Genomic DNA, 17,171 nt, shown 5'->3' with positions numbered 1-17,171 from the left:
TCCTCACAGCATCCCATTGAGGATGGTTCTATTGTTATCCTCACTTTACAGGTAAAAAAAATTAAGACAGAAAAGGTAACTGTCCAATGTCACACAGCTAGTACCGTATATGGCAAAGTTTCTTAAAAGCCTATGCCTTCAGTTGGAGGAAATGAAGAAGAGTAAGTGTAGGGAAGCTGTAACACCTATGTTTAAATTTTTGAAGAGCTATCATATGAAAGAAACTATAAATTTGTTCAGTGGGTGCTTAGAATGTAATATTTGGACCCAAAAGTGAAAGTTGTTGATAAGTAGATTGCTGGTTAATATACGGAATAACTTTCAGAGAATGAGATGTATCTTAAAAGAAGAATAAGTGGTTTCGACAGGTAGTGAGTTGCTACTGGAAAGGTCCAGAGACGGGATGGCCCTGGCTGGGGATGCTGGCAGAGATATTCAGAGGCTTCCTTAGTGGTTTCGATTAGGCATCCTCAAAGACCCCTGAGGTCTTGAGATGAAGGTAAACGATTCATGCTCTAACTGCCAGCGGGGAGGGTGGGGGGTTGTGCATGATGGGTCAAGTGGCAACATTTAATAAACTCCAGGTTGCTTACATTACAGAAACAAGCCTATCGGGACTGAAAGATTGATTCATATTAAGCAAAGTTGATAAAAAAAAAATACCTTCAACTCTACAACAGAAAAAAATTGAATAGGCTCTAATGAGAGCAGCAGCTTTATGCATAATGTGGGTAGTGCAGGATCGTGAGGACGTGGATTCCAGAGTCAGCCCATGTGGATTCAAGTCCCATTCTACCGTTTACTAATTGTGTGAGCTCAGGCAAGTTGCCTCGCCTTGTTACACCTCGGGGTCCTCTTATCTAAACTACTCAAAACACTTATGTTTGAGTCCTGTGAGGATTAAGTCTCTCTAGAGATGTCTATCTATCTATCATCATCTATCTATCTACCTACCTACCTACCTATCTATCAAGAAAGAAAAGCAAGAGCCTGGAACATAAGTACTAAATGTTTGTTATTACTCTTTCAAAGAATGTCCATAAATTTTTAAATATTCAAACACTATAAAAGGTAACTTATTTTTAATTTTATTAATTATCACAAATTGATACATTGTTTTGAAAAACAGAGAAATCAGCACATAGCAAATAAATATTAATCAAGAAAATATTAGGCCAACATAGATTTGAACTCTGACTCTTAAAAAGGTCTTCTAAAATGGTTTCTTTTTATTTATTTTAAACAATCAATAAGTATTTCATTGAGCATCTGTTATTATGCCCAGCACAATGCTAAATACTATAAGAAAAAATATAAGAAGCATATCACATGGTCCTTGTCCCTAAATAGTTTATAATCTAGCTACGTGTGATTATAAAGATACATTAAAAAAATTCTAGGATCTAGCACCTTTAAGTAAAATCAGCTTTGAAAGGAATCACTTTGGAAGGTTATTATACACTTATTTCAATAATCCTGCCATTGCTCAACACAGTTTTTGCATCTTTCCCTTTGAGATTGCCTTTGGAGTCATTATACAAATCATTTAAGGAAAGCAGATGCGTTGCTTTAATTTAGCATGCCTCTCCATCTTCCTCAAGCACCTAGCTTAGTCACCTGAATTAATTACTAGGTTCGGTGCTCAGTGACTTCTGATTATTTTAAAATCTCAAATTCACCCTAAAAAGACAAGTTTTGCTATTCTTGATGACCTTTAGAACAACGCGCTGCAGTATTGCTGGACAGTAAGCACCGAGAACAGGGGTATTTCTCATCATCTTCGCATCTCCTGCACCTTTCAGCTCGCTCGGTGCTTAAACATAGCAGGAGCACAACATGGGTCATGTGGAATTAATTGAAGGGGCGGCAGCACATGAGCTCTTCAGTGGCTGGAAATATCAGGGGAGACTGGGGATGAAGGCGAGGCAGGGGTCCAGATGGGGCTTGAGGGGGATTTCTTTTTGTTCTATTATTTCTGTGTTTTCTTTCACTACTTCTTAGATATCTGGCTTTGACAGTGAAGGACAAAAAGGTCTGCCTGAAGCCGGCAGCAGATTCTCCCAATATTCTCTTCTAGCCCTGTGTTTTTAAAAATATACATGGTTAATTAAAAGATTCACACCTATAAGTCCTATACACCATATATATATATATAGAGAGAGAGATATATAGATATATGTATATATAAGATATATATATAAAATATATAAATATATATTATAATATATTTATTCAATATATTTAAATATATTATTATATATTTATCTTATTATATATATTTTTTCCAAATACACATACATTATGTAGCTGATCAGATTAAAGTAGAACTTCAGTTTTAACATATAGAAAACTGTGCCCATATTCATCAATGCCTGGGGTCTTTCCCACGTGCCTATCCTCAGTAACAATCATTGGATTTCACACAACCGTTCAGAAAAAGACATGCGTTTGACTTTTATATGTGTTTGTGAATTACATCTATTCTGAAATTTCTAGCACGGTCCTTCTTGCTCTACTCAATATTTTAACGTAATGACAAGTACATGAAGATGGTTTTTAGTGTAGTGAGACAAAGTATAATTCTTCACAAAGTAACTAAAAACAGAATACAAATTATTTTGTCAGTATTTGTTCCTTGTTTTTAGACAAAGAAAGAAGAGCACAAAGGTTTCTGGTCACAGACCTTTGTGTTAAATATATTTATACAGATATTTTTTTTCCTCTCCACTTATGAAATGATGAATAAATCAATATTTTGGGATGATAAAAATGTCAGAAATCTATAGTGTATACAGGTTTGTGTGTAATCACAAATGTCCGCAAACATCAGTATGTTTAAGAGTTCAGGGTACAAGGAATGTTTGGCTTTATTACAGAATAATGTTTTATCTTTAGTGGCTAACGCATTTTAAGGATCCCTAGACAATGATAATTAAAATAAGCCATTTCTCACTTACTTCAAGTATTTTAATCATCATCAAAGTATGCTTTCCTCCCTTTTTAATTATATTTCTATTTTGTACTTTTTTTTTCTAAGTATGATCCCTACAAAAACCATCTTCTCTAATAAATATCCTTATCTCCCAGAAGAAATATTTGGCTAAATGATTTCTTGACTATTTTTATAATGTAAATAAATTTACATTAGGAAAGTTGTTCTAGTTCAAAAATGAAGATTGTTCTAAATTCCAATGAAATGAATAAAGAAGTACAAGATGGATTAAATATATCCTAGCACTGAATAGAGAAAGCATATAGCAGAGATTGTGGCTGGTTTTTAGAAGATGGAAAAGAAATGGTATTGTATTGATGGAGGGGGGAATGATTCCAAACAGACTAGTAATTCAGGGGGCCCCCAAAAAATGTCCCACAATTAATGTGGATTAATTGTGACAAACAGTATACTTTAGAAATTAGAAGACCTTAAAGAAGGTAAAGGACTGTTATTCTTCTTTCAACAATGAAAAGGGAAGTTAATTAGAAATTTCTAGAAAACCAAGTGTTATACAAAGAAATGTCCAAGTATAAAACAAATTAAAATATGGCATGGATTTGGACTATGGATGGAATGTAAGAATGTCAAGTTGACATTGATCTCAAAACATTCTTCTACAAGTGGCTGAAATTTTATAAAATAGGATTATTTCTCTTTCTCCATAGTTCCATGCTTATCACTTGGTTCTGCAAGGGAATAAAATTTGGAAAGTCATTAGCAGGGTACCGGGGTATTAGATTGGAAATTTTATTGGCAGCATCAAGATAGTACAGATAGTAAGTGTCAGAGCAAGGTATGGATACTCTGCTGAAGTTTCAAACTAGGTAGCCAAGAGTCAGTTAGATAACTCACTTGACTGTACACAGGAAAATCTGGATCACAGAGACCAATGAGTCACATACTTTGCTTGTGAGAGAAGAGGGTGTGGTTAAATTGGGGTCAGACCATACTCTCAGTTTGTCTGCATAAAGGAAGAGTGACAGGCCCTTTAGCCAGTCTTGAGCCTAATAAGACAGTGAACCAGCCTGGAGGTATTTAAAATCTGGCCCAAGAGAATCACCAGGAAGGACAATGGGACCCCCAAAATTGGTATATCTAGAGTGACTTGCTGAAAAGGACAGGATCTGAAGGGGAAGCAGCAGTCAGAGAAAAACGCAATGCCTATGGCATGAGGATTACAGGCACAGGTTCCCAGGGGGAGCCTCTGAAGAACCATGACTGTTCTCATGAAGATCTGCCAGGTCCAAAGAATGGGGTCTTCCTATTGGGGCCCCAGTCAAGTGATACCCATTTACTCCACTTTCCACCTTCTCTCCTCTCACTTGGAATCTGAAGGAGTCAGAAACCATGATTAGCAAGACGGGAAGGGAGGGTTGGAAGCATAAAACAGAGAAAAGGAAGGATCACACTGGACTTCCCTAGTTTCGAGCCTATTGAAGTCTTCTGATGGATAAAAGCGGAAATTTTAAGTTTGAAACATGTTCCAAGTCTTGATTTCACATGGAACCGCACACTTAATTGCTAAATTGACACTGTGTTTGCTAAGTGAAGCAATCGTGGGGCTCTCTACTGCCTAAGAGTACCCAAAGAAGTCCTGGGCTGTGTCAGTATTTTCAAACAGGGACAGAGGAAAGAACTCACCCATCGAGCAGGTTTAGAGACAGAGGGAGACAAAAATAAAGTTCTGTTCTCACTTATTTTTTATGAGTCCTGTTTGTTTAATATGACAATTATAATAAAACAATTATAATTGTTTAATATGACAATTATAATAATAATAAAAACGTTATTTACTAGTAGCTTTATATTTTTATAATAAATCTACAGGCAGTTCTTGGAAGACTTAACTAGAATTACAGAGCAGAAGACAATCATTATAAACACTGATGATGTTAAAAGTAATGGTATAACTTGAAGCCAATAGTAGGGAGGAAAAGTAGAGGGAAGCGAAGGGAGTCAATTCTTATTTTACAAAGAATGGAATCAACAAATACTGCCTCACTGATGGATTATGACATAGGCGGTTAAATATGCAATTTAAAGCTATAAAGATAACCAACAGAAGCAATAAAAAAATGTAGTAAGTCAAAATTGGGAAAAGGAGAACAGGGAAAAGGGGAAGATTACGTGCTTTAAATTCCTTAGCTTTCCTAAAGGGTAATTACCACTTCAAACTGATAAAACACGTAACAGAGGGACAAGACTTCAAAACATAAATGGCAAACAAGTTACTTTTGGGAATGGGACTGGTGTAAGGAGGGGAGCAACTTTTACTTTTCATTTTGTACAATTCTATACTTTCTGAATTTTTATTATTATCTGCATGCATAGTGTTTAAAATAACACATTAATAGAATGAGATTCGAGGACATTAGTAATGTTAATTTAAAAATTCCTACCTGGCTCTAATCCAGGGCTTGGTGTGCATGTTGAGGCCACTTCCCCAACTACCATGTTTGTCAGAAGCTGGTGGCAAAAAGCCCCTTTCTGGAGCCAGCTCCTCTGCAATCGCCCTGATGTGGTAGGGCTCAAATCCACAGCACCCGCCAATGTACCTGACCCCCAGGTTGTAGGCCTCTCTGGCGTATTTTTGAATATCCCATCTGGTCGCAACTCTGGGCTCCAGACCTGTAATACAGTAGTAACGACATCTCTGTTACCACCTCCATTTTCAAATGATGGATGCTCTGAAAGTCATTTTTTTTTTTCAGTTAAAAAAGAACCTGTAAACTTTAGATGATGCATTCTTCAGATACCTCATTTTGGGTTAACACTGAATATTTTGTGTCTGATGCAGTCTTGTATTGTAAGACCATACCTTAGTTGTCCATCACAGCTGTTTCCAGTTTGTCACAACAATAAATCACAAAGACCTCTCCCAGGCGCCTGAGCTTACCAAAGGGATATTCTGGGAGATCCACAAACCCTCCTTTGCCACAGTCAGGCGTGTGGAAGCCCAGGGCCTGCACCATGAGGTGTGCTTTCAGCCCTGCAGCCTGGAGGCCTTCCATCATGAGCTTTATGGTCTTCAAGCTGGTCGCAGGCCCAAATCGGCAGTTCACACCAATGATTGAAGCCCCTACACAAAGAAATAAAGAACTTTTACATTTTATTTTTTACGTGTTCATTTTATTCTTTTTAATAGTTGGAAGGTGCCTTAGAGAGTGGACATCCCCCTACATCTGCTAAGTTTTACAGATAAGGAAACCGATTCCAGTTAATTCTTTCATTGCTGAACTGCTCTATTAAGTAAACTTTGCTAAATTTCATAAACAGCTGAGATGCTTACCACATTACGAGTCTAAATTACCTGCTTTTACCAGCTTAACAGCACATGCTCCAGGTGTTACATCATGCTTGTCTCCCTCAGGGCCTATGCACATAGTAGCTGCCACAGGTTTACCAGACTCTTTTAAGACTTCCACAGCCCACACAGCTTCTTCAGCATGCTCAAAATACTAAAAGAAATTTCATTTATTTTCTATTGGTCCAAATATAAAGCAGATTGCGAGTGGTAGAACACAAATGTTACAAAACAGTTATAAAATGACCGAATATATAGTATGTGACATAAATAAAACTTGCTAAGGAATGCGTCTCTATCAGATTGACTAAAGAATACCTTTCTGAGTGATTTTAGTTCCTTTAACAATACATAGATTTTCATTCAGATGTCATCTAAAAAAAAAATCCCACAAAGGTTTTTAAAATAATTGAGTATTTAAAATCATAATTTTTCAGGAACAAAAGTTTTACTAATAAATTTTGGAGTCATCATTTATGAAACTGGAATAATGCTGAAAAATAATGAATAGCTTGTCATGCTTTGTATTACTTCAAAGTGCTTTTATATTCACTCTAGTTAGATATTCATGAGTGTTCCCTGAAGTAGGAAGGGAAACATGATTATTTCCCCAGATGAGAACATTAAGGCACAGAGTGGGGAGGGATAGCTACTGAGTTTCTTTGTGGATGGTGGACAAGACACCCTACTGGTAAATTCATGCCATTTGCAAGGGTACTTCTTAGAAACCACCCAAGTGCCACAATCAAAAAGCTGACCTCGAGTGAGAAATCTCCAGCAGAAATCTCCCTGTTTCTTCCTTTTTTGACTTAGAAACAGATTTTGCAGAAGCAGTATGTGAGAAATGACAGAGAGAGTCAAAAGACAGGTTCTTAAAAAACAAACATATTTCCATGATCTGGAGAACAGATAGAGGGGAATGTCTGTTTGGTTCTGCCAAAGATTCTTCCCAGATGGGTTAGCTGTAGATGGCCCTGAGCCTTGGGAAGGTTGGTGAAGCAAAGTTTTCGATGGGTTTAATAGAGTTTTGGGGGAAATAGCAGTTGGTAGGCTATTGTCCATGTTGAGGTAAAGACTTGGGTTGAGGACTTGACTTCTGCAATTATGGTGGGAAATGGGGAATGAGGGCTTTTTAATTTTTGGATGCAGAAGGAAGAGAATATTCTGGGCCTTTAGTGACCAATTCTTACTGTCTCTTCAAAATATTATTCATATGTTATTATTTGAGTGAAAACAAAGAGGCAAGAGTAAGGAAGACATGGATGGAAAAGGGCAAGGGAACTAGATATTCAGTACTAAGGATTATTTGTGGGGCCTGGATGAGCCTGTGCAGCCACCCACCCCTAGATTTTGGCTTCTAGCCCATACACACAGCTCCTTCTAGCCCTGCCCCTTCCTTGGGAGAGGATATCCTTGAAATCACTGTCCCCTTCCTCTGACCACATTGTAGGGTCCCCCGAGAGTCAGCTGCTGTGACCACCCTGACTTAGAAAACCAAAGGTTACCATCGGGCTCTCCTGGGTCTGTCCTTTGGCTTCACAGAGAACCTAGCATACAAGTGAGAGGGTGTTGGCCTTGACTACAGTGCATTTAAATAAACCTTTGACCATCTATGTGGAGAAATGAGGGCATCAGGCAGTCCAATACCCTCATGAAAGTTGAAACTATGCATGTATACTTGTCAAAATAGGTTTAACCTTTCCCCTATAACACTAGGCTTACCTCTGCAATCAAGAAGTCCACATTTTTCCTGGTAAAAACCTCTAGCTGTAGTCGAAAAAGTTTTTTAACTCTAGCTTCATCCTTGTGGCGTTTATATATTGATGTCTGGCAGATCCCCCCTGCTACCAAAGCGTCCCCTTTGCCAGCCACTTCTCTGGCAAGCTCACAGGCAGCAGTGTTTACATCTTCCCACTGAGGTTAGGGAACAAGAGTTAAGATGGTGAACCTGGCGTTTTAAAGGTAAAATATAGTCAATAACAAAGGGGGCAATGAGCACGTAAAATGAGTACAAGTCGCTGGCTGACACTGCAATTCAAGAAGACCGGCAGAGTTGGGTACCATCTCCTCTACTACCAGGAAGCTTGTATTTCCATTATTGTGTTTTCATACTAGATTTTAGCATATTTGCTTGCCTCCCACACTGCAGAATTGGCTCTATGTATCTATCATAGAGAGTATACTATACTCAATAAATGTCAGTTGGTTGAGTGAATAAATAGGTATTAACATTTATAAGTACTAACACTTTACATTTATAGAATTCCTCATAATACTTCCTCATCCTTCACCGTATCCACCTTCCTCCACAACCCTGTGTGGTTAAGCATAAATTATCTCCATTTTGCAGAGAAAACCAATGCTCCATGCAGTTGAGTATCTTGCACAATGTCACACAGCCAATAGGTGACACAGTTGGGTATCCAACTCAATTCTTCTCATCCCTAGGCCAGTGCTATGTTCTCTAGGACCACCCTGTCTCGAGTTGGACAAGTCAGAAAAGAAGAATGTGAAATGAGAAGGTAAAAGAGCACCTATAAAGTGTTAATTTTCTATGAAAAAAATAGCACAAGAAAATGGCCATGCCCTCCCTATGGCCTGTCCTTTCCCAGTCCTATCCCCTTCCCTCCCCTAGATAAAGAGACAGAAAAGGCTCACTTAGTTAGTACATATATGTCTACATAGTAATTAATTACTTAATAGATGTTTATGTGAGTTCGTATTGAAGTAGAGTAACACATCAAGTCAATTCCATAGATTCTCATCAAGAGGTTATTTTTATTACAGATGATCCCCGATCCCACCAACTCTGTCCCCCAACCAATTGGCATTATAGTTTACCTTGCTTTCCATATTTTCTTCACTGGCAGAAAAGGTGAAAGTCTGCATGACATCTGATCCTGCTCTCAAGAATTCCATGTGAAGCTGGCGAACTACAAAGTAGTTGTTTTTTATTGAAGTTAAAAAAAAACTAAAAATCACAGAAGCTATCATTTTCAGCAGCAGCAGCTAACCCACTCACATGTCTTTGAATAAGACACAGTTTCAAACCCAGTATTTATAAGAAAGTTATAGATTAAGGTCAGTGGAATTCCAGGACAGGACATGGCAGAGTCCACACCAAATCAGGGCTGCTTAGAGTAGCCTCAGATTGTCCTGCTGATGGGTCTCATAGCCTGGTGAAGTCTCATGCAGAGGTTAAGGCTTGGTTGACCAGTTGTCCCTTGGCCTCTTGGTCTAGAGAGGATTTATTCATTTGCCAGTGTTGCGAAGGATGTAGCTGGTCTACTTACAGTCAGCATTGGGGAGCCCTCACAGTAGAATAAGGAAAACTGTGTTTATTTGTTCGCCCTTCCCCCTCCCCCAACAGAACCTGGCTGTCTATTGTCTATGCTCTGTTAAGCTGGTGGTTACCATCAATCATCTTTACCAAACATACTGTTATATTATAATATGCAAATTAGCCAGAAGGATGAACCTGAAGCAATCACAGTTTTAATATGCTAAGGAAACTCTTGAATATACACAAGGCAAATATTCATGAAACAAATATTAAGATGTATATTTCAGCAATACCTATATATGAAGAAGCAAATGTGTGTATATGGTGGGGGGAGGAGAGGGGGAATGAGAGAGCGAGAGAGGGAGAGAGAGAGGCCATTTTCTCCTATTTGCTTCAGCCCATGTGTTGTCACTGTCTCCACATCTTGGCAATTTTGACAAGTGAAACAGTCCTTAGAAAACACATGCTATTATACTTTTTATCTTCTCCAAGTCCGATGTAAGCTAAAGGTCACCCAGATAAATACTCTCGGGTTGCTGGCACCGACCTGCATTTGGATGCTCTACCACAGCTTCTGGAGTCCAGAGCCCAGCCTTCACGTAGCCTCTCTTCTCCAGAGTTATAAGAAAGCTCCCATCTCCAACCACAACCTGCCCACCATCCAGACGTTCCAAAATGCCCTGAAGAAAAGAAAGAAAAATCACCTAAGACCCCTCTTTTCTTTTTTTCTAAAAGCAGTTTCTAAATTTAGGAAAGGCGGTGCTATGTTCTTATAGCTCTAGTTCTGTTAAAATCGTCAGTGTCTAATAGTATTTCAGAAAGACTGACATACGATATTTCTTGGACAACCCAGTTACTTTTTTTGTACAGAGTGCTGGGACTGGTTTTTTTTTTTTTTTTTGTAACATTTAGTCTGAGTCAGAATATAGTGAAAGTGGTGATTCCATGATAGATATTTCAGTTTTTCAGCATGTGTGTGGCAGACATTGCTAGTTACCTAACTCATTGGCATTTTCTCTCTTCTTCTTGGCTAATGTATTTTATTTGGGGGAGGCTACGTCCCCAACTTAAAAAAAAATTCTCAGATTCCCTTGCTGTGGGGAGGTGGCCATTTGACCTGGTGCTGGCCAATGAGCCATAGGTGGAAGTCTGCTGAGGATTTCTGCAAAAGTTTTACTTTCCTGATATAGATGCCCACTACCTTCCATCTTGACAGTTTTTTCCTTTCTGACTGGAATGCCAACATAAGCCCTGGAAGTATAGCAGTCACCTTGCAGCAGTGCCATTGAAAGCTACATGCTAAGGCGAGTGGAGCAGAATGATAACAGCAGCCTGTGTTTTAATCACATTTTTGAGTAGCCACAGCGGCCGTGGACTGCTAGACCTCTTGTTAGGTGACAAAAATAAGCCTTTTTTTTGTGTGTAAACTGCCCAACATGGTCCTAATGGACACAATATTTCATAACTATGCCCTATATTTGCCAGCATGCTCATATACAGTTATCATGTGGTACTCTCAACAGCTCTGTGAGTTAGGTCATTTTACAAAAGAGGAAACTGAGGTTCAGAGTGGCTCAGTGACTTGTCCAAGATCACAGAGCTAAGTAAGTAACAAAGCAGACTTCAGATCTTCTAAATTACTAATCTAGTCTGTTTCTATTTTACCACCTTTCTATTCAGCCTGCCTATAACTTGAATGAAAGGTCGTATCCAGAGAAGTTATCCAGGATTACGGTTTCCATTGTCTAAAACCTGCCTACCCCAGAAACCTGCATGGCTCACCTCCTTCAGGTCTTTGGTCAAGTATCATCTTTTTAGAGAGGCCTTCCCTGACCACCCTGTGACAAACTGCAAACAACCCATGGTAATCCCTACCCCTCTTGAATAGACTGCATTAGATGAAGATACAACCTTTTAGTGAAAATGCAAGGCCAGTTCATTTCAGCCCTGCCTGGACACAGAGCATAAAGCTGGGAGAAAAGCCTCCAGTTGTCCCATCTAACCAGTCATATCTGCAGTCCAGAAAAGTAAATTAGAAGGGGTTACACCGGAGGCTGAATCCAGGCTACCATATCCATACCTTCTCCATTTTCCTGTGGAGGGACGTGGAAGGGAGCCCCGCTGTGTTAGCTGTGTTAACCATAAACACTGTTTAGACAGAGAGATCTCCTGACACTGGTTATTTTTCCATATTTCATATCTAACGATGAATTTTACTTGAATGTGGAAGAAATGTTTAATATTTACCATGATTCTCATCTATCTCTCTACTCCCTCCATAAAATGCAATTCAGTCATTTTGGTTTGTACTTTTGAAACATTAAAAAGGACGCAAGCTTTAAACTTTCATTGAGACCTTCCCACATGCCAGGTGCAGTTCTAAGCAAGAGGGACAAACATTGGAATAAGACAAGGTCCCTGTTGTCAAGAAGCTCTAAGTCCGGCCACCTTGAGGAAGGCCGATGGGTCAACAAATCATCACAACACAGTGTAATAAATGAATGCTGCAGTAGGATATAGAAGAGAGAATTAGAGGTATAGTCCCTTGTATAAAATCTCATTTTGAAAATCTAAGGCACTTCAGTTAACCATGTTAAAAATCAAATTTAATAGTTTACATCAAACAATTCTAGAGGGGGAAAAACATTGGTATACTATTTAGGTGTTATAAGTTAGTATTTCGCCTCCCACATCCAATCTGTCATCATGTTACACTAAGTGTATCTATTTAACACTTCTCATATATGTGCCCCCATCCTCACTACCCCTGGATTATTGAAATGGTCTTCAATTCACTCCAACCCACTCTATTCTATCTCCCATTGCTGCTAGAGCAAAGCCTTGCCTGACCTATTCTTATCTCTGATTACCTGCTCCTTTGTGTTCTACATGAGTCCAACCTCATTCCTGCACTCATCACCTGGACTGCAGTATCTACTTACTTACCTGTCTCCTCTGTTTAGCTGTGAGATGTTTGAGGCTCAGGTGACGTATCTTGTCTCTTTCCCTACCACCTCACTACAGCACCTACCAAAGGGTAGGCCCTTAATAAACTATGAAGAGTTAGCAGACAGACAAGACTGTTTTGATAACGTCATATGTCTCACATCTGCTTCAAGTATGGTCCTGAGGAGAAAAAAAATGAACTCTTTAACAGAAAATTAGCTAGGGTTTTAAGAAAATTATAGTTCGACTGTGGCTTCATGATACCAGATAAAGCTAGGGCATTTTCATCTGTTAACATTTTAATTTTTGCCAGTTCCGTAAATAGCCATTAGCAAAATTATTAAGATTTGAATTCAGAGCATCTTTTAGCCCCTCCTTCATGGCTATGCTGACCACCTCGATAAATTACTATACCAGTATGATCTAAAGACAGCTCTAGAATGACAGAGGACTGTGTAAAACAAAGAGCACTGTAAACTAATTTGCAGTACATTGATATTTTCATTCCATCCTCCCTTTCAGTTTGGCAGTGAATCTGCCTGGGATCTGACTCTAAACTCTGAGAGACAGTTATGCCCCCTTTTTGCAGATTATCAGTATCTAGACTGTTGGGTTTAAGATCTGGCTTCTGGACACCTCTATTCATACAGTAAGGAGTCCACCAATTTCACCCTGTGGCAGCAGGCAGACAGAGATCCAGTCTGTCTAAAATATCTCCCCATCTGCCTGAAATTGCCACCAGGACTGCTCTTTTGGATTAAAGAAGCAATTAGAGGTGTTGTGTGTGGTAGTTAAATGAACTCTTAGACACTTATATAATTTATGAAATGATCCCCTGATTAGTCTAGCACCCACTTGACACTATACATAATTTTTACAATATTATTGACTATATTCCCCACGCTGTACTTTACATCCCTGTGACTATTTCGTAACTACCAATTTGTACTTCCTAATCCCTTCATCTTTTTCACCCAGTGCCCCAACCCCCCACCCATCTGGCAATTATCAGTTTGTTCTCTGTGTCTATGAGTCTCTTTCTGTTTTGTTTATTTGTGTATTTAGTTCTTTAGATTCCACATAAAAGTGAGAGCATGTTATATTTTTCTTTCTCTTTCTGCCTTATTTCACTTAGCATAATATCCTGAAGGTCCATCCATGTTATCGCAAATGGTAAGATTTCATTCTTTTTTATGGCCAAGTAATATTCCATTGTATATACCAGGGGTGCCAAAAAAATGTATACAAGTGGACACTTTGGTCAACGTTGCTCAAGCAGTAGTTCGCCATAATCAGAAGTGTCTGGACGCTCATGGTAACCACTTTGAGCTCCTCTTGTAATTGCAGAAATCAAACGTAACTTGTATTCATCTTTTGTCATTGATACTTATTGAGTATTATAATTTTAATACAGTTTTCTTTTCTTAAAATGTGTATACATATTTTTGGCACCCTCTGTATGTACCACTTCTTCATCCAATCATCAATTGATGGGTACTTGGTTACTCCCATATCTTGGCTGTTGTAAATAATGCTGCAATGAACATAGGGGTATGTATATGTTTTCAAATTACTGTTTTGGATTTCTTCAGATAAATACCCAGAAGGGGGATTGCTGGATCATACAGTAGTTCTATTTTCATTTTGAGGGAGCTCCATACTGTTTTCCATAGTGGCTGCACCAATCTGCAATCTCACCAACAGTGCACAAGAGTTCCATTTTCTCCATATCCTTGCCAGCACTTGTTGTTTATTGATTTATTGAGGATAGGCATTCTGACAGGTGTGAGGTAATATCTCATTATGGTTTTAATTTGCATTTCTCTGGTGATTAGTGATGTTGAGCATTAGTGATGTGGTCAATTAATCTATGACAAAGGAGGCAAGAATATACAATGGGGTAAAGACAGTCTATTCAATAAATGGTGTTGGGAAAACTGGACAGATACATGCAAAAAAAATTAAATTAGACCACCTTGTTACACCATATATAGGAATAAACTCCAAATGGCTGAAACACTTAAATGTAAGATCTGAAATCATAAAACTCCTAGAAGAAAACATAGAAAGTAAACTCTCTGACATTGTTCTTAGTAATTTTTTTTTTTTTGGTATATTTCCTCGGGCAAGGGAGACAAAAGAAAAAAATAAACACATGGAACTATATCAAACTAAAAAGTTTTTGCACAGCAAAGGAAACCATCAACAAAATGAAAAGACAACCTACCGAATGAATGGGAGAAGATATTCACCAATGATACATCCAGTAAGGGCTTAATATCCAAAATTTATAAAGAACTCATATAACCCAACACCAAAGAAACAAACAATACAATTAAAAAATGGGCAAAGGACCTAAATAAACTGTTAAAATACACCTGTTAGCTGAGAAGAGAGGTGAGATCAGCCCCTTCCCACTAACACTGTAACTCCCAGGTACACGTTCACGTGCATCAATGTATCATAAGCTTATGTTGCACCAGTAGCGGCCAGGAAGAAATTGAACAGAGACAGCATATTTTTAAAATCTTTTTTTAAAAAAACTGAACTGTAAAAATGAGCATAGTATTAGAGAAAGTTTAGAGATAGAAATCAGCACAATGTTCTTTGCTTCTTAATCTTTTTATTATGCTCGTTTTCTTCAATGCCTGTAATTTACTTTGATAATCAGAAAAACATATACAAAATATGTTTCTGTGAAGTTTTTAAAACCCAAATTCATCATTTTATGTAACTGCTACCATCATTGTGTCCTTTCTTACAGTGTGTATATAACTATTTTTATATATGTAGTTGTGATCAGTCCGTGATATATCTCCTCTTATAAGGTAACATTGCCAAAGCACTTTTCCTTAGCTTTTTAATGGGCTACCTAACAATTTATTAAGTGGATGAACCTTAATTTACTTAGGGAGCCCACTATCATAGGGCATTTTGGTTGTTCCTAACCTTTTAGGATAAGTAAGTCTGTGGTGCACATTTCCATCTCTATATCGCCCGACCCTTCCCCACTATCTCTTCTGAATTTTGGGGTACAAGTGGGTTGTTTTGAGGGGTCCTGGTCATGTCCCACATCCAAGTTCATGCCCTTCCTAATTTTGTTTGGTCACTGCTCTTGCCACAGTGCACACACCCAGGGTAGAAATGGGGACAAAGCCAACAGCGGGTGACCTGGTCACCAAAGGGGCCCAGAGAAGGAGCTGGGATACCGGGACTGCGGTGGGATGAGGTGGAGGCATCCCCCCCTCCATCCCCGGGGGGTGGGAGTGTCCTCTGGGGACTGGTTCAGGCCTGCCTGCAGCTGGGACAGCCATACTACATCCCTTTCCAAAACCTGAAGGAAAGGAGCTCTGGGGCAGGAGAGCTAGAACGCTGTGAGTGTGAGCCTGCTGAGGGAGAAAATGTGAGTGTGGCTTTTCAGTTCAAGGCTAGACTTCAAATCCCAGCTCCACCCTGAGCTAATAGGCCTCCACTTCCTCACCTGTAAAATGAGGACAATTGTGAACACGAAGGGATAACTTACGTAAAGCACTATGCGCAGTGCCTGCCCAGAGTCAGGCTCCATAAATGGACTTACCGAAGGACTGTTATCTTACCCTCACACCCAGGCAGTACTGTCATTAACCTCCCGCCTCTCCCCCACGCCACGGCCCGCCTCGCCGTCGGGTAAACCGAGGCTCACAGCTGCACAGGTGCCTTGCCAAGGCCGCAGAGCTGGGCGGGGGGTAAGGTGGGATTTGAACTCCTGGCGCTGGGGGCCCCGCGGCCCGTAGAGCCGACTGAGAACCTCGCGGGCTGCGGGAAACTCACCTTCTTGGTCCCCCGGCCACTGACGGGTGCCATGGTACCGCAGCTCTGAGGGCGCCGGGTCACCAGGAGCGCGCGTGTCCAGGAGCCCTCCCCTCGCTGGGGGAGGATCCCCCGCCGCCCCGTCGGCCCGCAGCCCCAGGCTGCCGCAAGCCTCGGAGCAGGTGCCAGCGCCTTCAGCGGGCCTCGGCCTCGCCATGCTCCGCCTGGGCGCGCAGAGGCTGCGGGGCTCCCCACTGCGGGGCTCCCCACTGCGGGGCTCGCCCGGCCGTCCGCGCTCCGTCAGCGGCTGCGAAGGGTGAGTGGGGGCCCGGCCTCACCGGAGGCCCGCGGTGCAGGGGCTGAGGCAGACTGCAGGGTGAGGGGCGCTTCCGCCTCTAAGAGATGGGCATTCGGTTTTCTTCTTGATTTATCTGTTTTCTTTTCCGTGCGCAACCGTACAAAGTAAAACAGTATCAAAGGGTCCCCGGTGCAAAGTCTCTCCTACCCTAATCCCCTTCCCCAGTCAGCTGTGAGAGTGACTTCTGTATCTATCCAGAGATGGGCTGTGTGTCGGCAAACACAGGTGTTTCTATTGTCCTTCTTTGGCTTACTTACACGTCGCTTTTTACAGTATGTCTTGGAGAAGCTCACCATCCAGCTGGGAAGACACTCATGCAAATAAATATGTTAAACCACTGAGCAGTAATTATAATTAGAGGAACATGTCCACAACGAGAAGCAGCAAAGTGAGGAAGAACATTTTACTCCATCTGTCTTTCTTCAGCCTGGATAACAGTAGAGGGATGCCGTGATCCAAGATTTATGGACACGAAACTTCATGATGATTATGGTTT

At 40.2% G+C, this 17,171-nt stretch overlaps 2 protein-coding genes across 4 annotated transcripts in view; one reads left to right on the top strand and one right to left on the bottom strand.

Annotated features, from left to right (window-relative positions):
• Nucleotides 1–1,105: 1,105 nt before the first annotated feature.
• Nucleotides 1,106–16,468, bottom strand: BHMT2 (betaine--homocysteine S-methyltransferase 2). The gene is made up of 8 exons (XM_033110668.1): nucleotides 16,339–16,468; nucleotides 10,130–10,262; nucleotides 9,141–9,232; nucleotides 8,022–8,213; nucleotides 6,306–6,453; nucleotides 5,892–6,074; nucleotides 5,395–5,623; nucleotides 1,106–2,079 (listed from the first exon to the last, which is right to left on the bottom strand). Exons 1-8 carry the CDS (start codon nucleotides 16,369–16,371, stop codon nucleotides 1,998–2,000), a joined length of 1,092 nt encoding a protein of 363 aa, XP_032966559.1. The 5' UTR covers nucleotides 16,372–16,468; the 3' UTR covers nucleotides 1,106–1,997.
• DMGDH (dimethylglycine dehydrogenase) overlaps nucleotides 16,447–17,171 on the top strand; it is a 60,997-nt gene continuing 60,272 nt past the window's right edge. For all 3 annotated transcript variants that reach the window (XR_004423535.1, XM_033110667.1, XM_033110665.1), the window contains exon 1: nucleotides 16,447–16,633. Coding sequence is in view for 2 of the 3 variants with exons in the window: in XM_033110667.1 (XP_032966558.1) it covers nucleotides 16,533–16,633 (101 nt within the window). In the remaining variant the exon portion in view is untranslated. The remainder of the gene's footprint in view (nucleotides 16,634–17,171) is intronic.

This window comes from Rhinolophus ferrumequinum, chromosome 7 (assembly GCF_004115265.2).
Source record: "Rhinolophus ferrumequinum isolate MPI-CBG mRhiFer1 chromosome 7, mRhiFer1_v1.p, whole genome shotgun sequence".
Lineage (NCBI taxonomy): Eukaryota > Metazoa > Chordata > Mammalia > Chiroptera > Rhinolophidae > Rhinolophus > Rhinolophus ferrumequinum.
This window is presented reverse-complemented; position numbering and strand designations above follow the sequence as displayed.